The 13,997-nt window shown below is 33.5% G+C and overlaps 1 protein-coding gene across 3 annotated transcripts in view; it reads left to right on the top strand.

Moving 5' to 3' along the window:
• Positions 1-13,997, top strand: part of LOC115218754 (attractin-like protein 1) — a 163,490-nt gene that overhangs the window by 45,830 nt on the left and 103,663 nt on the right. For all 3 annotated transcript variants that reach the window (XM_029788665.2, XM_029788663.2, XM_029788666.2), the window contains exons 5-12: positions 200-359; positions 1,875-1,986; positions 2,972-3,200; positions 3,392-3,575; positions 5,251-5,408; positions 6,784-6,868; positions 7,524-7,588; positions 8,604-8,738. In XM_029788665.2, the coding sequence (XP_029644525.1) occupies positions 200-359; positions 1,875-1,986; positions 2,972-3,200; positions 3,392-3,575; positions 5,251-5,408; positions 6,784-6,868; positions 7,524-7,588; positions 8,604-8,738 (1,128 nt within the window). The remainder of the gene's footprint in view (positions 1-199; positions 360-1,874; positions 1,987-2,971; positions 3,201-3,391; positions 3,576-5,250; positions 5,409-6,783; positions 6,869-7,523; positions 7,589-8,603; positions 8,739-13,997) is intronic.

Raw genomic sequence — 13,997 nt, 5'->3', positions numbered from 1 at the left:
GTTGTGTCTTTCATTTTCTTTCTGGGTTTCCTTATAATCCTGTGTCTTATCTTATATCTTGTCTTGTGGTTGATTCTACTTCTGCTGTCCTCTTACTGTCACTTGTACTAAGCTGACCGTCACGTGCCATCCAAACACATCACAGTTCTGTCCACTGTCTTTGTTCGATATTCTCAAGATTTTTTGTCGTTATTTTCAGGTAATGATTGTAGTCGGAAAGATGGCAATGATCTGTGGACACGATTACCACCAGAAAAGCAAATAAGTGGCCGAGCATCTCATCAAGTGGCTAAGGTCAATGATACAGTGTGGGTTGTTGGAGGATACAGTTTTGAAGAAGATACCATGCTGATGTCTGTGTAAGTAATTTAAACATTTAGACACCATTGAACCCGCATCATCCCCAATTCTAGACACACAAACTGTAGAAATACAACAATGACGGGATAATCCTTTCATATACCACATAATCCTTTCTACTATTGGCACAATGCCTGAAATTTGGGGGGAGGGGGACTAGTCGATTACATCAACCCCAGTGTTTCACTGGTACTTAATTTATTGACCCCGAAAGGTAAAGTTGACCTCGGCAGAAATTGAACTCAGAACGTAGTGATGTGTGAAATACCACTAAGCATTTCGCCCAGCATGGTAATGATTCTGCCAGTTTGCTGCCTTTTTCCATGTACCACATAATACCAGTGAAGTGTTTCTTTATCTTCGACCAGATGAGTTGAGTCTGCACTTTTGCACAGAAATTCACACCAAGTTCTTCCAGAAAGAAATTTTATAACTATTTAAAATAAATTATTTTATTATCATCACTGAAGACTGGATGTTTGGAATTTGCTTGTGTTATGTTCCTGCCGACTTCTTTTCAGACTTTCTTTAATTCCTCCTCATCACTATTTAACATCTGTTTTCCATGCAGGTATGGGTTGGACAATTTGGCAGGGGCTGGCAAGGCTGGAGAGCTGCACCAGGCTCTATTGTCTGCCGTTACGTGGTTTCTACGTAAATGCCCATCCTAGTGCCAACCACTTCACAGAATGTACTGCATGGTTTTTACATGGTACCAGTAAAAAGGAAAAAAGAGGCCCCTACTACACTGCACCTCTCTCTCTTTGCTGGTGCCACATGAAAAGCATGCAGAGGACACTCTGTAAAGTGGTTGCCTTACTCTCTTATTCTTTCACTTGTTTCAGTCATATGACTGTGGCCATGCTGGAGCACTGCTTTTAGTCAAAGAAACTGACCCCAGGACTTATTCTTTGTAAGCCTAGTACTTATTCTATCAGTCTCTTTTGCTGAACCTCTAAGTTACGGGGGCATAAGCGCACCAACATCAGTTGTCAAGCAATGGTGGGAGAGACAAACAGACACATAAACACACACACACAACGGGTTTCTTTCAGTTTCCATCTATCAAATCCACTCACAAGGCTTTCGTTGGCCGGAGGCTATAGTAGAAGACACTTGCACAAGGTGCATGCAGTGGGACTGAACTCGAAACCACATGGTTGGGTAACAAGCTTCTTACCACACAGCCAAATAACAAAACAAACATTTTTTTTTCAATATTCTGTGAAAACATGTTTGACCTTTGAAATCTTACTTTGCTTGGAAACCAGGTAAGGGTCAGTGACAGGAAGGGCGTCCGACTGTAGGGAATCTGCCTCAATAAACTCTGTCCAAAGCAAGCATGCAGGGAAAAGCAGATGTTTGAGTAATGATGGCAAGCGCAAGGTGTCATCTAACCCTCATGTATGTAATGTATACACATGAATAAGAAGCAGGGCATCATTATTTTTATATTATATATTGATTAAGATATTCTGAGAGAATTATTTTTTTGTCTCAAATTTTTACTTCAGCTTCAATTTAACAGAGGAAAAATGGACAATGTTTTATCCACCTCCAAGCACTCCTGACTCAAGAAATCCCACTCCCAATTCACGTCATGGACACTCGCTTGTACTTCATGAGGTAAGTTCAGTTTTACTCTGATGGCTTTAATTTCTATACAAGTACAGCTATACACCCACTTACATACATCCTCAGTCTCTCTCTCTCTCTCTCTCTCTCTCTCTCTCCTCTCTCTCTCACACACACATACATAGGTGTAATTTTGGCTGCTTGGTCAAGAATTTTACTTTGTGACTGTGGTTTCAGGTTTGGAGCATCTTCAGTTGGTGTCTTCTGTTATGATCCCTGGCAGAATATTTCAACTCTAATCACCAGATTTATTATGTCCAATCTGAATTTAATATTTTCCTGTAACACAACTCTGGAATCAGAATTTTTTCCAGATTTCAAGTTTTATTTTTTTTATACACTGCACCACAAAACAATCTCTTGCACATCTTCTCAAGGACCCAACTCTCCAGGGCACATTCATAGCCCTGTGGTTCTGAGTGTGATCCCATTGCATAACTCCTTGAGCAAGTGTTTTCTACTACAGCCTCTGTTCAATGAAAACCTTGTGGGTTAAACCTGGCTAGATGAAAATTGTGCGTAAGCTCATTGGATATTCCTATTGTTGGGTGCTAGACTTATCTGTTGTTAGAGTTAGCACCATCATCTAAACTTTGCAAGCACTTGAACTAGGTTCTCTTCTTTGCACCAGTTTTAGATGCCCTGCAAAACGTTTGTTGATTCTAACTTCCTTTTCTAAGTCATAAATAACAAAGAAATTATGACAGAGAAATCAGTTGGGTTAAATGACTTCTGTATCATTGAGTAACCACAGAGCTGGATCTTATTTTGTAATTCTATATAACAATGTCAGGCTGGTTGTTCTTAACTTTAGTGATATTGTCATTGTATATGCACATTCAAGCATGCACATGCTCATTCATGTTTACACTTCTACACGTGTATATTTACTCAAACACATGCATATTCTTACGCTCATGCACACTTACACACATCTGTCTGTCTGTCATTATTGATGCTTTCCTCAATCTTCCAGAACCAGCTGTACATGTATGGAGGTGTGGTTGGCAACAACATCTCCAATGAATTTTGGATGTTTGACCTGGGTCAGGAAGTTTGGACGCTACTGAAAAATTCAACATGGGAGAGCTACCAGCTCGCCGTGTCTGGCCACACGGCTCATGTTGTTGATGATGTGATGCATGTTTTCTTCGGTCACAGTCCCATTTATGGCTATCTACATTGCATTCAGGAATTCTACTTTGGTCAGTTTCTTTCAGCTTTTCCATCTCACTTTCTTGTTGTTTGTAAATTTCTTTTTTTTTCTTCCTTTCTCTTGATTATATACACTCACGCACAATCCCACTCTTACAAATCTATGGGTCATGGGTGTGTTGTGTTGTTTATTCATTGACCTTTTCCCTTTTCTAAATAATTGTTTCTCTGTACTTTGCAGGCAACAAAAGCTGGTTTATACCAGAAACGTCTGGAGCAATAGTGAAGAATACTTGTTGGCACTCGAGTGTTTATGATAAGAATAGGCAGTTGATCTACGTCTACGGCGGCTACCATTCTGTTAGTTCGGCGACTAATCACATCACAGATAAACTTTATTCATATAACCCCAAAATACGATATTGGTATGTATACCTCCTTGCATATATTCATTCACATGCATTCATATATATACACATGTATACTTATCTATAAGCATTTTCTATGTTTTACATATGGGTTGGACGGTTTGACTGAGGACTGGTGAGCCAGAAGGCTGCACCAGGCTCCAATCTGATCTGGCAATGTTTCTACAGCTGGATGCCCTTCCTAATGACAACCATTCCAAGAGTGTAGTGGGTGCTTTTAAGTGCCACCAACATGAGAGCCAGTCACGTGATTCTGGCAACAATCACGCTCAAAAGGTGTTTTTTACGTGCTACCCGCACGACAGCCAGTCCTGTGGCACTGGCAACAACCACGCTTGAATGGTGCTTTTTATGTGCTACCAGCACGGGAACCAATCAGTGGCCCTGGCAACGATCATGCTCGGATGGTGCTTTTAATGTTCCACTGGCACAAGTGCCACTCAGGTGTTACTGTCATCGGCAACATCAGCGGTTTTGATTTTGATTTCACTTGCTCCAACAGGTCTTCACAAGTAAAGTTTAATACATGTTTATTATGAAATACTTTGACTCCCTTTCAATGTTATATACCTGTAATTCTTTCATTTATTTATTGTTTTCACTGTTTGGGCTCATTGGCTCTGCTGAGGCACACTCTTTCAGTGTTTTCAGTCAAATATATCAAACCCAGTTCTTGGTCTACGGCACCATAAAGATAAAGTTGACCTTGGCTGGATTTAAACTCAGAACACAAAAGACCAGAAGAAATATTGTTAAGCATTTTGTCTGATGTCTTAAGCCAAGTGAGACTGTAGTTGTGGCTGATGACAGTGTCGCATAACTGGCCCCTTGAAAGCATCATTTTACCATTGGGTGATATGCTTTGCTTGTGAAGGCTTCTTGAGCCAAGTGAAATCGTAGTTATGGCCAGTGCCAATGCTGTCCGACTGGCATCCATGCTGGTAGTACATAAAAAGCACTATTCGAGCATTGGACCTCATGGATGCAGTGACAGATGGCCGAAAGCTTTGGTGACATACTGTACTTGTGTAGACCTGTCAACCAAGTGTCTGGTCATTGGCACCAATGCCGGTGGCATGTAGAACACATCCACTACACTCTCGGAGTGGTTGGTATCAGGAAGGGCATCCAGCCATAGAAACCTTGTTAAAGCAGGTGCTGCCCCTGGTTTACCAGTTTTCAGCCAGACCATCCAACTCATGCCAACATGGAAAGCGGACGTTACATGATGATGAATAACAATTGCCAACTTTGGCACAAAGCCTCACATTTGAGATGAAGGAACTACCGATTGTGCTGATTCCAGGACTTATATGCTATGTTTTTTTTATTTATTTTTTGGAAGAACAAAAGGCAGTGTTGACTTCATTAGGGTTTGAACTCAGTACATACAGCGACACAACTAAATATGACAAATCAGTTCCTCTGTTGCTCTACCGGTTCTACTGATTCTTTTGATCCATCACACTTGTAAGAGTGAAAGGAGTATTCCAGATTGGGCGTTGGTTGTGATGGCTAAAACAATTACTAGATTTGACTCAGCTGTAAATATGTTGTGGGTGGGTGGGGGTTGATTGAATTGACCCCTATTATGATAAGTCCTTACTATATAATCTCTTGCAAAGATAATGATGGTTTTGTTTATTGCTTTCTTTTTTTTTTGCATGTGTAGGCAAGTGTTACGGAGCAGTGATTCACCCCGCTTCCTTCACTCGGCCATTCTTACAACTGAAGGTTTCATGCTGACATTTGGCGGCAACACCCACAATGAGGCTTCTGTGAATTCCGGTGCCAAGTGCTATTCTTTAGACTTTATGGCCTATGATGTTGGTAAGTTTTTTTGCCTCTCTCTCTTCTTATTTATCTATTTGTGTATGTAATATATATGTGTGTGTGTGTATAACATGCATACATATAATACACACACACACACACACATATATATATATATATTATATATATATATATATATATATATATGCAATATACATACATACACACACACACACACATATAGTGCCAACTGACTGGCTCTTGTGCCGGTGGCATATAATAGGCACCATTCAACCATGGTCAATACCAGTGCTGCCTGACTGGTCCCTGTGCTGGTGGCATGTAAAAAGCACCCACAACATTTTCAGAGTGGTTGGCGTTAGGAAGGGCATCCAGCTGTAGAAACCTTGCCAGATCAGATTGGAGGCTGGTGCAGCTTCCTGGCCTGCCAGTCCTCAGTCAAACCGTCCAACCCATGCTAGCATGGAAAATGGACGTTAAACAATGGTGATGATGTAAATATTGAACAACACCACATTGGTTGATGAAATTTATGTTGTATATTAAGGCTGTGGAGTGGTTGGCATTTGGAAGGACATCCATCCGTAAAATCTCTGCCAAAACAGACACAGTAGCCTAAGGGTAGTTTTTCTACCTGGTCAGCTCCTGTCAACTGTCCTACCCATGCATGAAAGATGGATGTTAAATGATGATGATGATTATAAATATACACACACACACAGAGCCTTTTTTCTTCTCTTCATCACTTGTTCTTCCATTTATTTTCTCCTTTCAACACATTTCCACTGTTTACCCTCATCTCTTTTTCTTCTCCCCCCCCTCTCTCATGTAGATATCTGCTTACAGACTCTTTTTCACTTCACTCTTCTACATTCAAAATTTCCTTTTTCATATACATACACATGCACACACATAATACATTCTTATTTTATATATATCTATATAAATATATATACTATTGTGTCTGGGGAGAGTAATTTTCTTTTTGTGCCTTATTATGTAACACACTCACCAGTAAAATTTCCACGCTTTTCTTATTTTTATTTTCCTAAAATTTTCGTTGCGTTTTGCAACCATTTCAATAGTTTTGACTCTGTCCGTTATTTACACTGCATTCCCTTTTGTTTGTTTCTGCGCATGTGTGTGGGTCAGTGTGTGTGTGTGTGTGTGTGTGCCAAATCCAAAAACGAAATATATATATATATAATTGTATATGTATACACACACTGTCATACATGTGTGAGGGATTGGTCAATGCATCACCTTGTTCAGGACTTGAAATCACAATCTTACGATCACGAGTCCAACACCTTAACCACCAAGTCATGTGCCTCTATAACATGTTTTATGAAAGTTAAATAAAGAAACCGAAACCATCCAGGTTAAACTAAAAGCTTCTTTCTTTTTGCAGAATGTGATCATTGGTATTGCTTAGAGAAACCTCACCTACAGAAAGATGTGTCCAGATTTGGCCATGCTGCTGTTTCCCACAACAAGTAAGGCACTAATTTGGTATATTTTACTCCAGTTCTTGTTATTGCAATTTCCAGTGACATGTAGCAGAAGGAAATACATGTTTGGTGTGGTAACAGTTGATTAAATAACATGTAATTGTAGCTCTTTGATCTGCTGTACTATATTTGATCATAAAATTGTCACACCCACATGTTGCTGTAGAACTTCTGTACCACTTGTTTCAATGAAATAGTCGTTCTACATGTTATACATGACACTGTGGTACTGTGATACCAGTTAGTGTATTTAGTTATCGTTCATGTTAATATGACTCATAGTACATGCTGCTGTGAACATGTAATACTACATGTTGAAAATAATTGTTGTCATACCATGTTATTGTGGAACTATCTTGCTACATGTTGCATTTAAAACCTTATACCACATGTTACTCTGAAGACAGCAGTACCAAACATACATGTTGCTATGAAAACTTGGCATGCCATATTTGCTGTAAAAATTGCTGTACTACATTTTCACTATAAACCTACAATATCTCATTGCTGCGAACTGTCATCTTACATGTTTGTTATAAAGCTATAATGCCTCATGTTGCTACCATACTACTTGTTCCTGTCTGTTCTGAGACACCATTAATATATGTTGATATATTGTTTTTCTCTCTCTCTGCTGCAGTGTGATGTATATCTTCAATGGTTTCAATGGGAGGATGCTACGTGATATCATAAAATACACCACTGGTAAGAATCTATCAATCACAATTTGTTTATCTGTTTATATATATATATATATATATATATCTGTGTGTGTGTATAGCCATCAAGCTGAGCAAAATCACTGTCATGGCAGATACTGGTGTCATGCAAATGGCACCCGTACAGGTGACATGTAAAAGCACCCATTACACACTTGGAATGGTTGGCGTTAGGAAGGGCATCCAGCTTTAGAAAACCATGCCAAATCAAACTCGAGTCCGGTGCAGCCTTCAAGCATGCCAGCCTAGTCAAACCGTCCAATCCACACCAGCATGGACAACGGACATTAAATGATGATGATGATAGATATATGTGTGTGTGTGGATATATATATATATATTTATATATATATATTATATATATATATATATATATGTGTGGTGTGTGTATATATATATGTATATATATAATATATATATATATATATATGTGTATGTGTGTGGTGTGTGTATATATATATATATAATATATATATATATACAAATAAATATAAATGAATGTGTGTGTGTGTGTATAAAATTAAAAATAATAATAATAAAAATATAATTAAAACATAATGATTAATCCCCTGCGGACTATACTCGAGTATTTACGGTGAATATATACATATATTATCATCATCGTTATTTTTATATCCATGTGTGTGAATTTATGTCTTTTGCCTGTTCATATAGAAATTTGTTAGAAAACTTGCTTATCAGATGAAATTGATTGCCTCATGTTAAACAATCTCACTATCAGAAATACTGTGAACCAGGCTCCTTGGAAATGTGTAACAAACATTGTTATTGTCTACAAATTGCTGTGTAAATTAAAGTAACATGTATATGTTTTTCATAATAAATGAAAGAGCATGATGTACAGTTTGAAAATATTATGAGAATCAGTTGATGGCTCATGATGTTAGTGAAAAGAGGCAATCACTGTTTCCCCATAGATAAATGTGTGTCTGCACATTCCAGTCAATTGAATTAATCTAATTTTCCTTCTTAAATTCTAGGAAATTGCTCAGCATTCACAAATGCAACTGCATGCAAACAAAGCCAACCTGGAGTACCATGTTTTTGGTCAGAAGATTCCTGTGTGCCCAGAAGTCAACTGGCCAATAAAAAGGACTATGTGTGTCCTCCAAACAGTAAGTTGATCTCTTCTTATGTTGGGAGTGGAAGAAATGGCAGTGTCTGAGGGTGAGTGTTCTCTTCATGGCATTGTTCGATACTAGCCATAGAAACATTGCCAGATCAGACTGGGCCTGGTGCAGCCTTCTGGCTTCCCAGACCCTAGTTGAACCGTCCAACCCATGCTAGCATGGAAAGCGGACGCTAAACGATGATGATGATGAGGATATACACACACACACACACACACACTGTGTTTTTTACTCTCTCTTTTCCTCTTCTGTCTTATGTTGTCATATTCATTCTTTTCCTGTTTTTCATCCTCCCACATGCACATTCTCTACCCCCTCTCTCTACTTCTCTTTCTCTACCCCCCTCTCTCTACCCCCCTCTCCTGGCATTAGTCATCTGACAGTCAAATACAGCATTGCTTGTAAGAACACTGAGATCTTACATTGAAGAAGATGCATTCTGCCTGGATATGCATACAGAAGGCCAAATATCCCTTTGGCCAGTTTTTGAGCCACAGAAACTGGGCTTAAGGGCCATATGTTGAAAGAGCCTTACAAAAGACTTGGATCTCATAATTCAATGGGGATCAATCTATCCAGATGTAATTAGACTTATTGAAGTTACAGGACTAACGAGGCAAAACAACTGACCTGTGTTGGCTGCAGCATCTCTTGGTACACTATAATTGAAGAAGTAATTATAGTTTTGCAGATAGAAAACAAAAATCGAAAGTGGTTATCTCTATTTTTGTTGTAAGAGTAATTTGCATAATTAAAAATAGCTATGTGAAGTAACTCAAAGATAGGTTTCTTTTTTTTTACTTGTTGAACCAGGAGGGAGAGGGGTATTGTGCATGACCATCACAAGTCCTTCAAAGCCTGTGAGCTTGATGCCATTCGTGTTACATATAAACGGTTTCTGTTTAACACCTGCAGGAAAAACATGAACAGGGAAAAGATTCCAGAGGGCCGATGTTTTGGGGAGAAGGGATTGGGCATAATGGTTAGTGTAAGGCTGAGTTATGGGATGCGCTAAGGGTGACAACAGGTAGAAGGACAAGTGAGACAGGAATGTAGGTACCTGAGTGATGGAGGAATGAGTACTGCCAAGTACAAGCAGCAGAGATCATTATACTTGCATTAGAAGAGACAGTACACTTGTGTGCTGGAGGCTGGATTGTGTAGTTTTGTGATAAAATACCAATCTGTTCAGTGGGCCTCTCTAAATACATTCCAGGATGCCTGTGTGTGTATAGCAGCACTGCCCCTGATGTGGGCACAGTACTCTAGTGTGGGCATCACTTATGTCTTGTAGAGTGTCAGCAGCAGTTGGGGATGAACTGTGTTCTGGTCTTGGAAAGATGTGGTCCTAGCTATGCTATGGATGCACTTTTGCTGAGAGATCCTTGGTGATAGTGAAGCCCAGCATTTGGAGTGACTGTAAAGGCTTTAGTTGGGTGCCACACATGTTTCGATGGGTGCGTTGATGAGTCCTTCATGTGAGTAGTGCTTGAGTTTTTTGGCTTCAGTGGAGGATGACTCATTCAGGGAATTTGCACAGGTTCAGTGTGTGATGTTTCCATTATGTGTAGATGATTCATGTTTGGGGAATATTTAAGAAGAATGCCATGTTTTGTCATGGAACAGAAAGAGCTTGGTCAGTATTTTTTACTATGAGTGATCTTATTGGAATTTACTGACCCAAAAGGTAAGAGACATTGGAGCTCATAGGCAGGTAGAAAATGTGCATGCTCGACAGGCCTGACAGTTTTGCTGATGTCTAGAGCAACAACATTGCTTTCACCAAACTTCTCTGAAGTGAGAGCCCACTATTGTAACTTGACCAAAGTTCTGGCACTGTTGAAGCCATGCTGGCGGTCACTGAGGAGAGAAAGATTCTAGGTGATGGTAAACATCTTTGTTAATGGCTGTCTCTGTTACCTTAGATGTGTTAGAGGTGAAAGTAATAGGACACTGGTTGGCTGGGTCAGAGGGCTTGGCCTTTTTTGGAATGGGACATATGGAGGTATGCATCCAAATATCAAGGTATATCCCTGTAGAGAGTAAAAGATTGAAGAGTTTGGTGAGTATTGCAGTAAATTCTGGGGTGCAATATTTGAGTGTAATACAAGGGACATTGTCAGGAGTGGTGGCCTTGTTGGTTTGAAGCAGCTGGAGGTATTTCCACACTTGATGTGTTTGTATGCTGGGTGAGAAACCTGATAGAACTGAATGGAATAGATTTGGTTGGGATTAACAAATGACATGGAATGTGAAGTTGGACACAAGGTGGACAATGAAGGTGGAGGCTTTCTTCTTGGGGTTTCTGCATAGAGAACCAAAATTGTTTAGAAAAGGAGGAAAAGCAAACTTTACAAATATACTATGAGGTGCTTATATGTGTGTGTGTACATATATATATATTTATATGTATATATATATATATATATGTATATATGTGTATATATATGTATATGTGTATATATATGTATATATATATGTATATATATACATATATATATGTATATATATATGTATGTATACATATATATATGTATATATATATGTATGTATATATATATATATATGTATATATATGTATATGTATATGTATGTATATATATATATATATATATGTAATGTATGTATATATATGATATTAGTAATATATATATATATAATATATATATATATATATGTATATGTTGTATGTATATGTATATATATATATATATGTATATGTATATGTATATGTATATGTATATATATATGTATATGTATGTATATATATGTATTTATGTATATATATGTATATTATATATATATATATATATGTATGTATATATATGTATATGTATATATATATGTATATGTATATATATATATGTATATATATTATATGTATATGTATATATATATGTATATGTATATATATATAATATGTATATGTATATATATATATATGTATATGTATATATATATTATAATGTATATATATATATGTATATGTATATATATATGTATATTATATATATATGTATATGTATATATATATGTATATGTAATATATGTATATGTATATATATATGTATGTTATGTATATTATATGTATGTATATATAGTATATATATAATATATATATATGTATGTATAAATATTAATATATGTATATATATATATGTATGTATATGTTATATATATATATATGTATGTATATGTATATATATATATATATATGTATGTATATGTATATATATATATATATGTATGATATGTATATATATATGTATTATATATGTATATATATATATATATATAATATATATGTATGTATATATATATATGTATATATAATATATGTATATATGTATGTATATATATATATATGTATATATGATGTATATATATATAATATATGTATATATGTATGTATATATATATATGTATATATGTATGTATATATATATATATGTATATATGTATGTATATATATATATATGTATATATGATGTATATATATATATGTATATATGTATGTATATATATATATATGTATATATGTATGTATATATATAATATATGTATATATGTATGTATATATATATATATGTATATATATGTATAATATGTGTATATATATGTATATATGTATATATATATTATATATGTATATATTATATGTATATATATATATATATTGTATGTATATGTATATATATATGTATGTATAATATTATATGTATATATGTATGTATATATAGATATATGTAATATATAATGTATATCTATATGTATATATATATATGTGTATATATATATATAGATGATATATATATATATATATGTATATATATATATGTATATATATATATGTATGTATATGTATATAATATATGTATGTATTATGTATATATATATGTATGTATATATGTATGTATATATATGTATGTATATATATATATATGTAATATATATGTATATAATATATATATGTATATATATATGTATATTATATATGTATGTATATGTATGTATATATGTATGTATATATATATGTATTGTATATATATATATATATATATATATATGTATGTATATATTATATATGTATATATATATATATGTATATAATTATATGTATATAGTATTATATATATATATGTATATATATATATATGTATAAATGTATGTATATATAATATGTATATATGTATGTATATATATATATGTATATATGTATGTGTATATATATATATATATGTATATATGTATGTATAATATATTATGTATATATGTATGTGTATATATATATATATGTATATATTATGTATATTATATATATATGTATATATGTATGTATATATATATATATGTATATATGTATGTATATATAATATATGTATATATATGTATGTATATATATATATATGTATAATATGTATGTATATTCTATATGTATATATGTATGTATATATATATTATGTATATGTATATATATGTATCTATATATGTATATATATATGTATATATGTATAATTATGTATATATGTGTATATATATGTATATATGTATATATATATATATATATGTATATATATATGTATATATATATATATAATATGATGTATATTAATATATAATGTATGTATATATATATATGTATATATGTATGTATATATATTATATGTATATATAGTATATATATATGTATATATATATATGTGGTATATATATATGTATATATATATATATGTGTTATATATATATGTATGTATATATATATATATATGATATATATTGTTATATATTATGTATGATATGTATATATATATGTATGTATATGTATATATATATGTATATATATTAATGTATATATATAGTATGTATATATATCTATATATGTATATATATATGTATATATATATAGTATGTATATGTATTGTATATATGTATGTATATATTATGTATTATATATATATATGTATGTTAATGATATATATATATGTATGTATATATGTATTATATGTATATATATATGGTATATGTATATATTATATATGTATATATATATTATATATATTATATATGTATATATATATGTATATATATATATATATGTAATGTATATGTATATATATATATGTATATATATATGTATATATATATATATATATAATATATGTATATATATATATATGTATATATATATTATATGTATATATATATATGTATATTATATATGTAATGTATATGTATATATATATG

Source organism: Octopus sinensis, linkage group LG14 (assembly GCF_006345805.1).
Source record: "Octopus sinensis linkage group LG14, ASM634580v1, whole genome shotgun sequence".
Lineage (NCBI taxonomy): Eukaryota > Metazoa > Mollusca > Cephalopoda > Octopoda > Octopodidae > Octopus > Octopus sinensis.
This window is presented reverse-complemented; position numbering and strand designations above follow the sequence as displayed.